Here is an 18,381-nt window from a genome sequence, read left to right on the forward strand (position 1 = left end):
CGACACTGGAGCCAAGCTGTATGGGTCTTAATGCCCCTCCCTTGGACAACATTGGTGTCGTGGAGAGGGGAGACTTGCAGCATGGGCAACTGCTGGTCTTCCATACAACCTTGCCCAGGACTTTCCAGGTGCAGATCCATGGTCTCGCAAGATTAACGGATGCCTTAATACCTGTCTAGTAGTCTCTTAAATTTCACTAGTGTATCTGCCTGCACCACTGACTCAGGCAGTGCATTTCATGCACCAACCACTCTCTGAGTAAAAAACCTTCCTCTAATATCCCCCTTGAACTTCCCACCCCTTACCTTAAAGCCGTGTCCTCTTGTATTGAGCAGTGGTGCTCTGGGGAAGAGACGCTGGCTGACCACTCTATCTATTCCTCTTAGTATCTTGTATATCTCTATCATGTCTCCTCTCATCCTCCTTCTCTCCAGAGAGTAAAGCCCTAGCTCCCTTAATCTCTGATCATAATGCATACTCTCTAAACCAGGCAGCATCCTGGTAAATCTCCTCTGTACCTTTTCCAATGCTTCCACATCCTTCCTACAGTGAGGCGACCAGAACTGGACACAGTACTCCAAGTGTGGCCTAACCAGAATTTTATACAGCTGCATCACTACATCGCGACTCTTAAACTCTGTCCCTCAACTTATGAGAGCTAACACCCCATAAGCTTTCTTAACTACCCTATCTACCTGTGAGGCAACTTTCAGGGATCTGTGGACATGTACCCCCAGATCCCTCTGCTCCTCCACACTACCAAGTATCCTGCCATTTACTTTGTACTCTGCCCTGGAGTTTGTCCTTCCAAAGTGTTCCACCTCACACTTCTCCGGGTTGAACTCCATCTGCCACTTCTCAGCCCACTTCTGCATCCTATCAATGTCTCTCTGCAATCTTTGACAATCCCCTACACTATCTACAACACCTTTGTGTCGTCTGCAAACTTGCCAACCCACCCTTCTACCCCCACATCCAGGTCGTTAATAAAAATCACGAAAAGTAGAGGTCCCAGAACAGATCCTTGTGGGACACCACTAGTCACAATCCTCCAATCGGAATGTACTCCCTCCACCGCGACCCTCTGCCTTCTGCAGGCAAGCCAATTCTGAATCCACCTGGCCAAACTTCCCTGGATCCCATGCCTTCTGACTTTCTGAATAAACCTACCTTGTGGAACCTTGTCAAATGCCTTACTAAAATCCATATAGATCACATCCACTGCACTACCCTCATCTATATGCCTGGTCACCTCCTCAAGGAACTCTATCAGGCTTGTTAGACACGATCTGCCCTTCACAAAGCCATGCTGACTGTCCCTGATCAGACCATAGTTCTCTAAATGCTCATAGATCCTACCTCTAAGAATCTTTTCCAACAGCTTTCCCACCACAGACGTAAGGCTCACTGGTCTATAATTACCCGGACTATCCCTATTACCTTTTTTGAACACGGGGACAACATTCGCCTCCCTCCAATCCTCTGGTACCATTCCCGTGAACAACGAGGACATGAAGATCCTAGCCAGAGGCTCAGCAACCTGTTCCCTCGCCTCATGGAGCAGCCTGGGGAATATTCCATCAGGCCCCGGGGACTTATCCGTCCTAATGTATTTTAACAACTCCAACACCTCCTCCCCCTTAATATCAACATGCTCTAGAACATCAACCTCACTCATATTGTCCTCACCATCATCAAGTTCCCTCTCATTGGTGAATAACCATATATATAAAACCATATAACAATTACAGCATGGAAACAGGCCTTCTCTGCCCTTCTAGTCCGTGCCAAACTCTTACCCTATCCTATTTCCAATGAATACTGAAGAGAAGTATTCATTGAGGACCTCGCTCACTTCCACAGCCTCCAGGCACGTCTTCCCATCTTTATCCCTAATCGGTCCTACCTTCACTCCTGTCATCCTTTTGTTCTTCACATAATTGAAGAATGCCTTGGGGTTTTCCTTTACCCTTCTTGCCAAGGCCTTCTCATGTCCCCTTCTTGCTCTCCTCAGCCCCTACTTAAGCTCCTTTCTTGCTACCCTATATTCCTCAATAGACCCATCTGATCCTTGCTTCCTAAACCTCATGTATGCTGCCTTCTTCCACCTGACTAGATTCTCCACCTCACTTGTCACCCATGGTTCCTTCACCCTACCATTCTTTATCTTCCTCACTGGGACAAATTTTCTGAGACAAAGATTGTAATGTCACAAACTGAATATTAGGAAAGAGACTGAGAAGGAATTGGGATGTTAGCTCAAGGCCGATGTTTTGATACATGCTCTTTCTCAAGATTTGTTTTTCTGCAGATTCCCAAGTGCACCACAATCCCGATTGATCTTCCGGAGATCTCACAAAAAAAATTCCTATAGAACAACTGCAGAATCTAGCTAGGCTATCCACTCACACAGATGAGAGAGTAGATGGAATTCAAAGAAATACTCCTGTGCTTCAAGCAGTGTTTAAAGTTACTGTGGATTCAACCTTCCTGATTTGACCAAGATTTTTTTTAGGTGTGGTAAACCCAATCACAATGGTTAAAAATGGAATTACAATGTAAATGGACATGCATAACATCACTTAAAAACTGAAACAACTAACATGGTTTTTGCAACCAGATGGTTGTTGAACTTATCTCACGCTTCCATTAAGAGTGCATGAGACTGGGTTTACATGGACTTCTGATGTTTTTAGGTTTTTTTAGCTCCTGCCTAAACCTGACCCAATCACCTCTGTGAGTTAGAATTTCTTATTAACTCCCACCAAAATGTAGATTGGTGACACATATAAATTACTGAAAGTGATATGCTTCTTCAACCACTCCCAAAAACAAAACTCTGATAAGGCTGGTTTAGTCTCCATGGAACTTGCATCTTTCATAGAATCATAGAGCAACTGCCCATTGTAATTCCTTGAAAGAGTTACCCAAGTACTTCCAGCCCTCCTCAATTTCCTCATGGCTTCTCTAATGTTCCCTTTTAAAAGATATGTCCAATTTCCTTTTGAAAGTTACTGTTGAGTATCTTTTGACTGTTGTTTCAGATTATAGCAGCTCAGTTAAAAAAATCTTCTGTCTTGCTCTTTTGCCAATTATCTTGATATCTGTGTCCTCTGGTTACTAACCCTTCTGCTAACTGGTGTTATTTTCAGTGAGTTATTGTCAGTGCTAAAACGACACTGCTCAGAAAGTCTTCATAGCTAGTTTGTTAAGGACATGCTGACATTTGGGAGAAAAAAAGTTGGCCTGTTTTCTGGATTGCCCGAGTTGAATAATTTATTCTTAAATTGAAGGAGACGGTTGCAGGCTTTCAATGACGTTCTGAACTTCTTTGCCAAAGGAAATCTATTTTCCCTGATGCTTTCTTGTCTTGTTAGATGCAAGACATGGTGACTAATGGTTGACTTGTAACAATACACTTTCTGCCCTCCCTGGCTGAATTGATGATAGTAAATACAGGAGAACCATTGTGTCCATGGAAACAGCACACTTCCATCAGCCACTCTTCACTAAAGAGCTCTTAATCATGCTACATGCAGGCATGGTTAATCCTTACTTCAGGGTTACTTCTGATGTATTGCCATGATCAGAAATTAGCTTCTCAACTTCCATCAGACTTCAAGATTGAAATTAACTTTCACACCTTGGGTAGATTTTGACTTTGTTTAATAGTGTAAGTAGAAAAGAAACCTACTTGATATGAAATGAATGGAAATGGGAAATAGCTGAATTACACAGTGGAATGCTGATTTTCTACCAAGCTCTATGCCACTGCTGTGAGACTCCTGAACGGACCTCACAGAAGGGGAACTCCTGATCTCTCAATTTATCTCATTGTGGCCCTCACAACTTATTATTTTATGTCAGCCAAAAGAAAATCTGCAGATGCTGGAAATCCAGGCAACACACACAAAATGCTGGGGGAACTCAGCAGGCCAAGAAAAGAGTACAGTCAATGTTTCAAACTGCAATCCTTCATCAGGATTAGAATAAGAGATGAGTAGTCAGAATAAGGAAGTGGGGGGAGGGGAGGAAGAACCACAAGGTAAGAGGTGAAACTAGGAGGGGCGAAGTAAAGAGCTGGGAAGTTGATTGGTGAAAGAAACACACGGGGCTGGAGAAGGGAGAATCTGATCGGAGAGGAAAGAAGGTCATGGAGGAAACGAAAGTGGGGGGAGGAGGACCAGAGGGAGGCAATGGGCAGGTCAGGAGAGAAGGTGAGAGAGGGAAATGGGAATGGGGAATGGTGAAGGAGAGGGGCGTAACTGCAAGCTCGAGAAATCAATGTTCATGCCGTCAGGTTATTATTTAATTTATTTATTTAATGAGATACAGTGCGGGATAGGTCCTTCTGCCCCTTCAACCCACACCGTCCAGCAATCTCCCAATTTAACCCTAGCCTAATCACAGGACAATTTACAATGAATAATTAACCTACCAACCTGTACATCTTCGGAGCGTGGGAGGAAACCAGAGGACCCAGAGGAAATCCACGCGTTCATGAGGAGAACGTACAAAAACTCCCTGCAGGCAGCTGCAGGAATTGAACCTGCACCTCTGATGCTGTAAAGCATTTGCACTAAGCATTGCACTACCGGGCAGCCTGCAGCACTACATTTTGCATTCCATTATTGATTTTTCTTTTACGCTATTCAACGTACTTCTATTTGAAACAATCTATTGAGTGCATGCAAAACAAAGATTTTAACTGCATCTCAGTACATGTGACAATAATTATACAATTACTGTCCATTTTACATAATGGTAGCATCATTATGATCTACCCCATTAAACCTACCCCAGACTGCTGTGTTTATATGTGACTTACATCATTTTCTGTTAATATAGTATCAATCCTACAAACACCTGAATGACAAAAATAGTGGAGGTTCAATTGAATAAATTAAATCCAGAATTACAGCACAAATTGAGCTTATGGGCAACAACAGCCTAAGGGCAAGTGCAACTGAATTTTGTCACATCATTATGTTGATGCTACATTTTAGAAGCAGAGCCTTGTGTAGAATTTTCAATGGAGTGTGAACAAGATATCTCAATTGTGTGGAAGCATTGGTATGGTTTCTTTATGACCCGACAGAGAAATTAAATGAGTGGCCCGCAACCAAGACAGCAGCAGCTCAGGTTGTGTCTATGGGCTTCTCACGGCAAAGGAAACCTGAGCAGCAAATGCCAATAGGAGAAGCGGAAGAACAGCAGCCTCTAAACAAAGTTCCTAAACAAAGTGGGTTTGAAGGAAAACAGTCAGACATGCCTCTTACAGTTCTTACTCCATGAATTGAACTCCTGATGTTCAGTTCATGATTTTCAAGCAGCCCATCCATCAAACAAAGTCAAGCAGCACACGCAGTCTAGGTAGTAGGCAGCTGAGGGTTTTGCCTCACCTGACTGCCTGCCCCTTTTCCATGGTTATGTTTGTGCCTTTATATCCCCGGAAAAGGAACACGCGGTTTTTACAGGTATAATGGGGGATTTGCAGGACCAATAGGAGCTTGGGTGATTCTGGATAGTAATGACCATGTTATAATTTGAAACAGTGAATGGCGTGTATCATGACGTACTGTAATATTGTGACATTACTTAATGTGAACATGGAAAAGCAATCTTTGAAAAAGGGGAAAACAGCACAGTTCGCATTTGTAAGTAGAGCTTAACATGATCTTTTACCATTGCAGTGTCTGCCTCAAACAAACCACATCAGCCGTCCTCAGGTGTGGTACAGTAACCCATTTTATCACCTGTGTTCCCGACATGCAGAAGACACAAGACAGCATTTCGTCCATAAGGACAATGACCTATACACCATTCTAGACAAAGCCTTCAGCATTGAATAAACATCTTTACAGCGCAGGAGCTTGGCAGAGCGTGCTTCCTTAATGCAGACAATATTGACAATCCCAAGAAAAATGTTCAAAATAATGAGATGTTTTGAAAGAGTGACTGAGTAAAGCTATTCCCTTTGATAAATCACCATTTGTAACAGTATTTTTTAACTTGGCAAAAGAACTAGTGAAAAATACACAGAGGGACGCTTCATGCACTGGAATACATTAACTGTCAGAGTGGTTTAAGTAGATTCTACGGTAACATCCAAAATGCAACTAGGCATGTACTTAAGCTTCTGTGAAGAAAATCACAGGTAACGGGAACTAAATTAGACATCTCTTAAAAATGTAGCATGTAGACAAAACAGTGAATCCGCTCATTTTGTGTTATCAGTTTCTTTGCTGTCATGTTTGAACATTTGCAAGTGGATCTGCTCCACGATGACACTGGCATTTCACCGTTCAGCTCACAAGCCATTCCAGTTACCTCACCTAGGATTCCAGTGACCTACTGAATAATTTGTGTGGGTCGTCGCTGGAGACCAGGAGGTGGTGAGGGGCATCTCTTTGCTGTCAGGTTGGGTCCACTTACATAAAAATTATTACCATTTTTTATTCATGACAAGAGCACATCCATAGCACATTCTGGCAGTTCGTCACCATTCTACAGAGGGTGTACTTTCCACTGAGCTCAGCAGCAAAAATAAACAAAATGCTGGAATAACTGAATGGCTTCGACTAACACGACCAGACATCATGCAGTAATTATGCAAGAAAAGTCAATGCAGTGCCTCAAAGTGCCACAAACAAGATTGGCAAATTCTCAATAGTCTTCATAAGATTACTTCTTTGTTAACAATGCTCTAAAATATAAAATCATAAAATGTGTTTTAACATAAGCATCACAGTGCATTCTGCCAATCTTCCCTTTTTATGTTTCATAAGTATACAGATTACCAAACCAGTCCCTACTTCCTCACACATGATATTTGTTGTTTTTATTAGAATAAATAATACCTTATTAAATATGGAATATTATAAATACTATATACATCCAATCCTGCTCAGAATGTCAGCTTAAAAATAGAGCTTACTTGTCTTCATGTATAGAATAATTAACTACTCAAATTTAAAGCTAATCATTAAAGGTTTACAATGGATTCATTTGCTTCATGTTGCCCCAGAGAAACTGATCATATGACCTTCACTTCACAAATAAATGAACAATTTTTAAAGAGCATATTTTTAATGCAATACAGTATATAGATCTAGTTTTACTCCATTTGGTGTTGATCAATCATTGCTTTACTCTGTACATTGTGCCGTCAAACACTGTGAACATACACCTTCTGCATCTGATTTTACTGTCAAGTAGCAACCAGTTCTGCTTGACAGTAAAATCAAATGGTTGCTATGTTACATTGCACAAGATTTTTAACTTGAAAAAAAATCCTGCCTGTTACCACAAAGCATCAGATCAAATAAACTTCTTACCTGCCAAAATATCGAGTCTATTGTGCTGCCATGAAACCCTTCTCGTGCTTCAGATGACAAAAGTTTAGGGCCGAGTATTGTCATAAATTCATCAAAATCCACTTGTCCATCACCTGTAACGCACAAAGAAATATTCTTGCTGAAGCTCCTCTTTCAGGCGTAATTAAGGTATGAGTTTTCTCCAGACACCTGCCCTTGTATCAGATCACTTCAGTTCATTAATTGTCCACTCCCCTTCATGACAGATTAGGAACAGAAAGGAAAGATGGTAAGAAATAAAGAGGAAAGATGCCATGTGACCACAAGAAACTAAGGGGGAGTTGTGGACACAGCTCAGCACGTCAGGGAAACCAGCCTCCTCTCCTTTCACTCCGTCCATACTTCTCACTGCCTCTGTAAAGCAGCCAACATAATCACAAAGATCACATACACCCCAGACATTCTCTCTTCTCTCAGATCGGGCAGAAGTTGCAAAGGACTGAAAGCAAGTACCACCAGGCACAAGGCCAACCCCTACTCTGCTGTAGTAAAGCTATTGAATAGTTCCATAGTATGATAAGATGTACTCACTCTCATAAGCTACCCTGTTATGATCTTATACCTTATTGTTTACCTGCACTGCACTTCCTCTGTGGCTGTTATATTCTATTTTGCATTCAGTTATTGTTGGACCTCATCCCACATCAATGCACAAGGCAATGATTTGAGCTGTACGAACAGCATGCAAGATAAGCTTTCCATTGTCTCTCTGTATATGTGACAGCAATAATAAACCAACCAATAAAATGTACTTGCATTCCAATTGCTCTGGTGCCGGCAAGTTTTTTGTTCAAGTTCACGTTCAAGTTTACTGTCACTCAACCGTACGCATGTATACAGCTAAATGAAACAATATTCCTCAGGAACAAAGGTGCAAATCACAGTGCATACATCACACATAATACGGAATAATACTAACAGAATACTATCTACAGAATTTAAAAAGTATTCTGTAGATTTACAAGTTGATATAACGTGCATATACAGCATATAGTTAAATAGAGCAGATATACAGTGGTAGCTGCCGCCGCTACCGTGTGGTAACCGGAATCTCCGGAGCAGAAGGCCCCAAAATCCTCGGCTTTGCGTGTTTCAGCAGCCGGGACGAGGTCAAAGGCGCTCGGCAGAGGATGGCGCTCGGGAGGCTGTATCGGAGAGGCTGGTCATAAGCTTGAAGTTTTCAGATGGATGGACTCAGTGTCGGCTGTGGTCAGCTGCTTCCAAGGCATCGGCAAGTTGACGGTGCCTGGAGGTTTATGGCAGGGAGTTCCTCCCTTTTGCCGCCTGCTATCAGGGACTCGGGAGTCGATCGACTCGGGGACTTTTGAGACTTTATTTACCGTGCCCTTGGTTTGTTCTTCATCAAATTATAGTATTGCTTTGCACTGCTGTAACTATATGTTATAATTATGTGGTTCTGTCAGTGTTAGTCTTTGGTTTGTCCTGTTTTCTGTGATATCACTCTGGAGAAACATTGTATCATTTCTTAATGCATGTATGCATTTCTAAATGACAATAAAAGAGGACTGAGTGTTCTCATAATCTAAAGTATTAGTGTTACTGGTGCTGTCATAAATAATGTGTACTGAATGGTATCAGTGTGTTCAAAAGTCTCACAGCCTGGAGGAAGAAGTTGTTACCCAGCCTAACAGTCCTTGATCTCATACTGAGGTAATTTCTGCCTGAGAGTAGGGGGTGAAAGAGATTATTGGACAACTGGGAGGGGTCCTTGACAGCGCTGAGGGCTCTCTGAACATGGTACTTCTGGTATATGTCCTGGATGAGGAGGGAAAAGAGAGAGAGAGAGAGAGACCCCCTCCATCCAGGACATTTGAGTTCTTTCTATCTGTATTTTCCAGCAATAGGCTGTCATCTAATGAATGATCAACTTAGAGTGGCCTCTGTTCTGGGAAGAACAGGAATCACTAAGCACAGTATGAGGGGGTAAAGATGTTGAAATATTTGGGCTCAGTTGGCAAGTATTGCCAAATCAGTTTTAGGAAAATAGATTTCTAAGTCTGGGAAATACAAAGATGACTCAGACGGAAACACCGTTACTTTGCCCTCTGAATAGCATCTGCTGATGGTATGTTTGCCTGCCTACCTGACCAGGCAATCACGATGGGCCTGCTTGTACCTTTCTTGTTAGCAGTTTACAGAATCGCCAGTACAACTTATCAGTAATCTGCACAGAAACATACGAGACTGCAGATGCTGGAATCTGAGACAACACACAAAGTGCTGGTGGAACTCAGCAGATCAGGGGGCATCATGGAGGGAAGTAGACAGTCGATGATTCGCGTCGAGACCCTTCATCTGGACAGGTGGACCATCAGTAATCTCCACAAGTGTGGCACCTTCTCACCATGGTCTGCGCATAACTTATACAAGAAATTTAGCAAGTGATCTCAGTCTTTCAACCCTCTGGCTGTGATCTCTATAGTCCTATATTGCTGATAGCTCCTCTAAATCTGGCTGTTATGAACAGTGCCTTGAGTAGCACAGCATCACAGCAGTTACTGTTGCTATTACACTGCTCGGGGAAGACAGGTTTAATCTTGAACTATGATGCCACCTGAGTTTGTACATCTTCCCTGTGATTATGCGGGTTTTGCCCATGTCCTGCAATTGCCAAATATCTCCTAAAGACTTGCTGACAGGTTCACTGCCTGCTGTGAGTTGCACCTGGCATGGTTGAGAGAACGGAGAAGCAGAGGGGAGCTGATCGGAGATTGAGTCACAGCGACCATAAATCGGGGAATGTGACTAACAGGAATCTGAGAGCTAGCAGAGGCTTGATAGGCCGAACGTCCTCCTGTGTCCGAAGGAAATGTGAAAGGAAGAAGTAAGCAGAACTGGAGTGCTCTACAGCTGAATATCAGCATGGTTTCACAACAGTTCTCTTGAGACAGCACAAGCTGAGCCTCCAGCTCTTTCCCCCATCCCCAGTCCATACCCCTTCATTCAGTAAGCTCAGATGAGGAACTGATGAGCAAAATCCAGCACCTCATCCAATATGCTACCCTTTAAAATGGACAGGCACACACTTCAGTCCTTTAAAGCACACTCAGAATGTTATCATTCATCTGACCTCCAAGCCTTTGAGATACAGGTCTAAGCATGTGCAGCCTCTGTCACCTTCACATTTGATAGCATGAATTACTGGAAACCCTGGAAACTCTGGGGAGTCCCCTGTTATGGTACGAATTTGCATACTAAATCTAGCCCATTGTTCCAAAGGAGGTCCTCACAGACTGAAAACCCCTGTTGTTATATTCCATGCCTGTAATACTCCAGATGAGATGTTATAGACAAGCTGCTATGCTGTTCAATCCCTGTGCTTTTTCAAAAGGTTCAAGGGTTAATTTATTATCAAAGTATGTATGTAGTATACAACTCTGAGATTTATCTTCTCCAGATAGCCACAAAACAAAGAAAATCATGGAAGGCGTTCAAAGAGAAATCGCAATCCCATGGTTTTTTTAATCATCCATCAGTGAATGTTCCTTCATTGTATCATATTTCTTTGTGTAAATTTTACATTCCAATGAACTGTCTCTTAATTTGAGGTCAGCTTCATTTTCTGCTATTTCCTCCAGTTTTAGAGCATAAAACACTACAGCACAGTACGGGCCTTCAGCCCACAATGCTGTACTGACCTGTTAACATATCCTAACATCAATCTAACCACTGTTTCCTTCAAATCTACAATTTTCTATCATCCATGTACCTACAGTATATAAGAGTTTCTTAAATATTCTTTATACATCTGCCATTACTATCCGCCTGGCAGGTCATTCCACACACCTATCAGTTAATTTTCCTGATTAAATATTTATTGGGAGCACTGGTTTCCCACATCAGCTCCTGAAATTCCTCAACTGACAATCACTTCACTTTAGATAATCCATTAAGTAGACATCCAAAGACATGCATGCATAATGCCATTTTTTATAAGTACTACATATATGACAATTGGTTGACTACTGAGAGGATTGTATTTGGGACAATATCTGGGCTGAATTGCTCCGTCTAGAAATGCAGCCTGCAGCCCTGGTCACAATATGCATTGCACCGATAACACTATTTCGCTGTCAGATATTCACAGAATGACATAATTCCCAGTGCATCCACTCCTTCCAAGTATGTCTAGATAATTAAGATCATTTGGTACTCTCAGGACTATTTTAACATCACTGTTCTCGAAGCAGGCCCCAACCCAGATCCACTCAGGTGGGCTTCCAGACTTACTTCTTCCTCTTTCAGGCTCCCAGCTGCCTCTCGCTCCACAAGGTACTAACCAGCACTTTCCGCTATCAATCACACACTCCCTGACTTCCCAAATACACTCTAACCTCCCTGACATGATCCCCAAATTCCCAACAAGGACATTCTCTAAACCCTAAATGATACTCCAAACTGACCACTGACTGAGGCTCAAAGGATTCCATTTCCCAAACAAATTCTGAACTAAGGATTTAATACATCACCTCAACAAACTCTAATCATTCCCCTGATCTGATTGCTTACAACACACACCACAGTCACTGTTCAACATAGAATTCCACTCCAGGCCTGACTTGACCTCTGACTGTTGACCCCAGTGTGAATGAAATTTGTCAGAGTCTCATGTCCGAAATACCCATAGGCCTGTTGCAACAGCTTTTTGTCTCAGCTCCCCCAGTGCAAATAAACTCCCAAGCCAAAATGTCAGCCTTCATGTAAAAGAGAAGTGTTCTCAGCATTTGATATATTTGTTAGGTTTATCACTGGCTTTCAGCCAATATCTGTTTTTTTTTTAACCAGCTATTATTTCTACAAACATATTATATATTTTTCCTACTTTGAGGTTATCAAATTCTGAGATAGGAATGTATTTTATATAGTACAATTTCTGTGGAGTTAATTTGATGAAAATGTGTGTTTTATTTAGAGACATAGTATAGTAACAGGCTCTTGTGGTCCAACAAGCCCGTGATAGCCAAATACACCCATGTCACCAACTAACCTACTAACCCTTCCATCTTCAGAATGTGGGAAGAACCGGAGTACCTGGAGGAAGCCCACATGGTCACGGGTGAACACAGGAACTCCTTACACACAGCAGAATTGAACACGGGTCACTGGTGCTGAAATAGCGTTACGCTATCGTGCCGCCTCTTGTTATTTAAAGCTGCCTGTTTCCTGGTAGTTTGCATCTTATGCAATAGCTGCACTTTGAGTGCTTGGGACGCCCAGAGAGGGGTAGCACCTATGGTGAAGGGGCTTGCTGTGTCATTTCCTGGGGCAGCTCACCCACCTTTAGCCCCGACCGGACACCTAGCTCTCACCTGTGGCTCCAAGTAGCTGTTTGTATGCAACAGCGGCCACACCCCTTTACACCGCTCTGACAGGCGGCCTAATCCAGATATGGGTAGCCAGAGGTCTCATACCCCAGTGAGACAGGGACGTTCTTATCTAAACATAGAAAGCCAGCTCCAGCAGGCTGGGCGGATGAGATCAACAGTGAGATCTAATGGCCAGAGAGGGGGTACGACCCTGCTCCTGGAGAGTGAAGAACATGACAAGGCACAAGGGATGTCACAGTCATCCACTGGAAGACCCCATTTTGTGACACTTGCAGACATCCCACCCTGCAAAAACTCATTTCAGGGAGGTAGCACCATCAATTTGCGGGAGACTTCCGGGAGAGGTGGGATGTCTGCAATAGAGTTGCTCCTTAGCACCTAGCCAGCTGGTTTAAATAACGTTAGCTATGCTAATGAACGAATGACACCTGTTAAACTCACCTCAACATGTCTTTTACAGTCTTAATCCACCATGGGCAATAGAAAAGTCACTGTTGCAAACAGTGCAGCGAGCAACACTGTCATTATTTTTGACCCCTATTAGACAGGGGTACACTTTAGTGTAGTCTGGGGTGACGTACGTTTTATTTTTTTTGGGAACACTCTGCCACTCTGACTTTTTTTGGAACTCTCTCACTCTTGCCCTCTCTTTATCGCGCGCACTTACTTGCTTTCTTGCTCTCACTCTCTCTCGCGCTTGCTTTCTCGCGCTCTCTCGCTCTTACGCTCTCTCTCTCTCGTGGTCGCTCTCACTCGTGCTCACTCTCTCGTGCTTGCTTTCTCGCTCTTGCTCTCGCTCTCTCTCTCGCACTTGCTTTCTCGCTCTCGCTCTCGAAAAAATCAATTTCCGGGACATTGTATATAGTTTGCGGGAGCCACTATTAATTTGCAGGAGACTCCCGGAACTTCCGGGAGAGGTGGGATATCTGCACTTGCTCATACCACTGCACCTGGTCTTCCGAGATCGAGAGAGTGGAAATGTCCCAGTGCAATAGCATTTCCACTTCAAATATTCTCCCGCACAGGCTTCCTGTCATTGTCAGACATGATAGACAACCAGCACACTGCCAGTAAAATTCACTCCATTCCACAAAGAACTCCTCAGTACCTACAATAGTTTGCATTCTGGCCACATCACACTGTTGGCAGTATTGGCACTTCTCCCTTTCAAAAAATCTATAACAGACTTCATCGCAACTAACCTGCTAAAATCTCAAAAAACAATCTTCAAAAGTTATCAAAATAATAACCCAGAGTTTGTGATTAGTGGACCAGTGATCTCCAAAGAAAATCTGAGCTGACTTTACGTGGTTCCCCTAGTGGTAATTTGCAGTGCAGTTTGATCTCTCAGTGTGGCTTCCTGTGACATTATGGAATCATGCCAACACAGCCTGGGATGGAGTTGGGCTGGGATCAAGTCCTTCGTGTAAAATCGCTGTAAAAAAAATAGCCAATCTTCCAATTTTGGCTGATCACCAAAGCTATGAAAAGCAATGAATGCTTCAGACATTCAAGAATATTTGATCTGTTAAAAAGTGATTAAAGTTGTTTTCAAACTCTTAAAAACTTAAACACTTAAAATTTTAAATAAATAAAATGTTAGACAAGAACTCTTTCTTAAATACTATTTTAAAACATTGTAACTAATTAATCTTAGTCCCTTAGAGCTTTCTCTCTCCACTGAAATTAATAGAGAAGCTGTCCCTAAACTGTAACAGTGCATTTCCTCTCTGTGGATTCAACATCAAAGTGCATTCAAGAAAAAAAATACATCTGTCAGTAATTTTTTTTTATTAATTCCATAGGGATGTGCCTGTCAAGGACAAGACTAGAAATGACTTTAATTTCATTTAAAAAGGGAACGTTGAGCCAAATTCTTGCATTGCAGGTGAAGGTCCAGTTGAGCGCAATGGTGTAGTTTGAGTGATGACAGACATTAAATGTTTAGGGTGGTGAATGCAGTTCCAATCAAGCAAACTATTTTGTCTGGCATGGAATAGGAATGAGAATCAGGCTTGATATCACAGTATGTCATGAAATTTGTCGTTTTGCAGCGTAGTACATTGCAATACACTATAATAAAAAACTATAAATTGCAAAAAGAAATATGATCGATTCTGGTTCATTGGGAACATTGGGATTAGTATATGTGCTGCAATTAGCCAAATTTTCATGGAAAGAGTTAAAAAGGTATACAATTAACAAACTAATTTTAACTGAGTAATAGACATATATTTAAATGAAATACAGAACTAATTAAAACACTATTAATACTACCTCAGTACTATCAAACTGTATATTTGTTCCTAATAGATTTCAATGGATGGTACACAATCATTTTCTCTTGATTGACTGTAAATGAACAAAATTAGCGCAGACACCTAGAGCAGATAATGGGTTGCCTTCAAACAATGCTTTCAGTGATTGCATCCTCCAAATTTTCATTTTGATTGTAACATTCAAGATGTCTCTAAGTACCTTCAAATTCTTCATTGTTTCTAACTAACTAAAGTAGTGAAATCATTCCATTTTCACTCTCAGCCCTTTCTCGCATTTCTAAGCCTGCATACTTAAAACCACAGTGAGCAAACCAGTTCCGAATTGCCTTACTGTTTATTTCCTGCCAACTATCGGTGACAGAAATCACTGCTTTTTGAACACAAACACATACAACTGACTCAATTTAAAAACAGTTTGTTCTAAGCAGGGTGTACTGTCTAACGGCCACACAACTGCACGAGATTGATGTTAGTTAGAAATAGTTCAGCAGTTGCCTCCTGTTCCAATTAAGCAGCATTGTGTCCCAAATAAACGAAGAGAATCCTGGCTATTTTCTCAATCAGTCTTTGTTCCTTAAGAGTTGTCCCAAATAAGTGTCTCCCCTGATTAACTGATGGCCCAATTAACCGTAATCCAATATATGTATATTAAAAAATATTAGTTAGTGCAGGAGAGCAGAAAAATATTTAAAAAGTGTGTTAGTGTATATGGTTCATTGTCCATTCAGAAATCTGATGACGGAAGGGAAGAAACTGTTCCTGAAATGTTAAGGAGTGTGTGTCTTCAGTCTCTGGTACCTCCTCCTTGATGGTAGCAATGAGAAAAGGTCGTGCCCAGGGTAATGGGGATCCTTAATGATAGATGTCTCCTTTTGAAGGTGAGCTCGACACTGGGGAAGCTGGTGCCCAGAGATGGAGCTGGCTGAGTTTACTACTGGAGAAGCACCTAGTTAGAATGCTCTCCATGGTACATCTGTAAAAAATTTCAAATGTTTGGTGACTTACTAAGTCTCCTCAAACTCCAAATGAAATACAGCCCCTGTAACGCCTTCTTTGTAATTGTGTCAATACGTTGGGCATGAGATAGATCTTCAGAGATGTTGACACCCAGGAATTTGAAACTGCTCACTTTTTCCACTTCTGATTCCTCGGTAAAGACTGGTGTGTGTTCCCTTAACTTCCCCTTCCTGAAGTCCACAGTCAGTTACTTGGTCTCACTGTTTTTGAGTGCAAGGTTGATGTTGCAACGCCAGTCAAACAGCTGATCTCTCCCACTCCGGTACACCATCGCCTCACTATCTGAAATTCTGCCAACTATAGTTGTGTCGTTGGCATATTTACAGATGGAGTTTGAGCTATGCCCAGCCACACGGTCATGGGTGTAGACAGAGTAGGACAGTGGGCAATGCATGTATCCTTGAGGTGCGCCAGTGTTGAATGTCAGCGAGGAGGAGATATTATTCCTGACCTGTGTTGACTATGGTCTCCCAAAGAGGAAGTTGGGAATTTAGTTGCAGAAGGAGGTATGGAGGGCCAAGTTTTGGAGCTAGTTTATTAAAACTGAGGGTTAGATTGTGTTGAATGCAGACTCTAATCAATAAACAGCAGCCTGATGTACGTATTGCTGTTGTCCAGGTGATCCAAGGACAAGTGGAGAGCCAGTGAGACTGCATCCACTGTAGACCTAATGTGGCGATAGGCCAATTGCAGGGAGTCCAGGTCCTTGCATAGGCAGGAGTAGATTCTGGCCATGACAAACCTTTCAAAGGACTTCATCACAGTAGATGTGAGTGCAACTGGGCAATAGTCTTTGAAGCAGCTCACCCTGCTCTTCTTGTGATTGTCGCCCATTTGAAGTAGGTGAGAACCTCCAACTGCAGCAGTCAGAGACAAGATGTCCGTGATTACTCCTGCCAGTTGATTGGCACAGGTCTTCAGTGCCCTATCAGGTATACCATGATGCCTTGCAGGAGTTCACCCACTTGAAAAGCATTCTGATATCGACCTCTGAGACAGAAATCACAGGGTCACAGATGCTGCAGGGATTTGCACAGGTATAGTTTTATTCTCCCTTTCAAAGTGTGCATAAAAAGCATTCATTTCATCTGAGAGTGAAGCATCATTGCTATTCATGATCTTAAGTTTTGGCTTGTGTGAAGTAATGGCCTGCAAACCCTGCCAGAGCTGACACGCATCCGATTCAGTCTCTAAATTCAATCAGAATTGTTTTTTTTCCCTTTTAAAATAGCCTTTTGTACGTCATATCTGTACTTTTTCTATAGATCTGGATGACCGGTCTTGAACGACACACATCAAGCCCTCAGCAGACTACAAATCTCCTGTTTCACCTTTGGCTTTTGGATTGAGTATGTCCAATATGTTCTTGAAGGTACACACTCACCAACACAGGTCTTGATGAAGTCAGTGACAACTGTAGTGCATTCATTCAGATTTGCGATGAATCCCAGAATGTTGCCCAGTCTACCAACTCAAAGCAGTCATGTAAGCATTCCTCTGACCCCCTTGACTACGCCTTCTTGGTCCTTACCAATGGTGCTGCAATCTTTCGTCTTCGTTTGTACATCCGGAGTAGAAGTACAGGCAGGTGGTCGGACTTTCCAAAGTATGGGTGGGGGCTAGTGTGGCAACCATTCTTGATGGGGGGATAACAGTGGTCAAATGTGTTGGCTGCTCTGTTTCCATAGGTGAGATGTTGGTGGTAGCTGTTCAGAGACTTCTTTGTGCTGGCCCAGTTGAAATCTCCCACAGTGATAGGGAAGGCTTCAGGCTCTGCTGTTCTGTGTCTGCTGATCACTGTGCTCTGCTCCTCCAGGGCATGCCTAATGTTGGCTAGAGGTGGAATGTACACACCAGGACGTTGGCAGAAAACTCCCTCAGCAGATAAAATGGATGAAACTTGACCGCTAAATGTTCCAATCAAGCAGGCTTCCTTCTATAGCATGGTGTCCGTCAAGTATTTCAATATGGTTCAGGCAGCACTAATCTCCAACAATGGGAAGTATTATTTCACACTCCTGATTTGCACCTTGCATGTGGTGGAAGAGAGCCGTGATGGCAGGAGCAAGCGCATGGCCAGGACGGTGGAGGACCTTGATGAAGGCGGGAGGGGAAAGAGCAGCGCGCCGCGCGTGCACAGCCCTCCAGTGAAAAATGATATCGTATCCATTAAATAGGGGCTGTGGACAATTCTGATTTGATGGAGATAGACATGAAAGCACAGAGGAACATCTGGAGAAATTTCTGAAATGCCAGTTCGCTGCTGTTGTTACTGCGCGGTCGGAAATCTTCCGGAGGGAAGGCCTCAAAATCCCCGGCTTCGCCTGCTGTTGGTGACTGAGATTGAGGTCGAATCGTTCG

The 18,381-nt window shown here is 42.7% G+C and overlaps 1 protein-coding gene across 1 annotated transcript in view; it reads right to left on the reverse strand.

The window, feature by feature from the left end:
- caln1 (calneuron 1) overlaps positions 1-18,381 on the reverse strand; it is a 443,115-nt gene that overhangs the window by 357,018 nt on the left and 67,716 nt on the right. Inside the window, exon 4 of the mRNA XM_063031141.1 lies at positions 7,338-7,450. Coding sequence (XP_062887211.1) covers positions 7,338-7,450 — 113 coding nt within the window. The remainder of the gene's footprint in view (positions 1-7,337; positions 7,451-18,381) is intronic.

The sequence above is a fragment of the Mobula hypostoma genome, chromosome 23 (genome assembly GCF_963921235.1).
Source record: "Mobula hypostoma chromosome 23, sMobHyp1.1, whole genome shotgun sequence".
NCBI classification, from domain to species: domain Eukaryota; kingdom Metazoa; phylum Chordata; class Chondrichthyes; order Myliobatiformes; family Myliobatidae; genus Mobula; species Mobula hypostoma.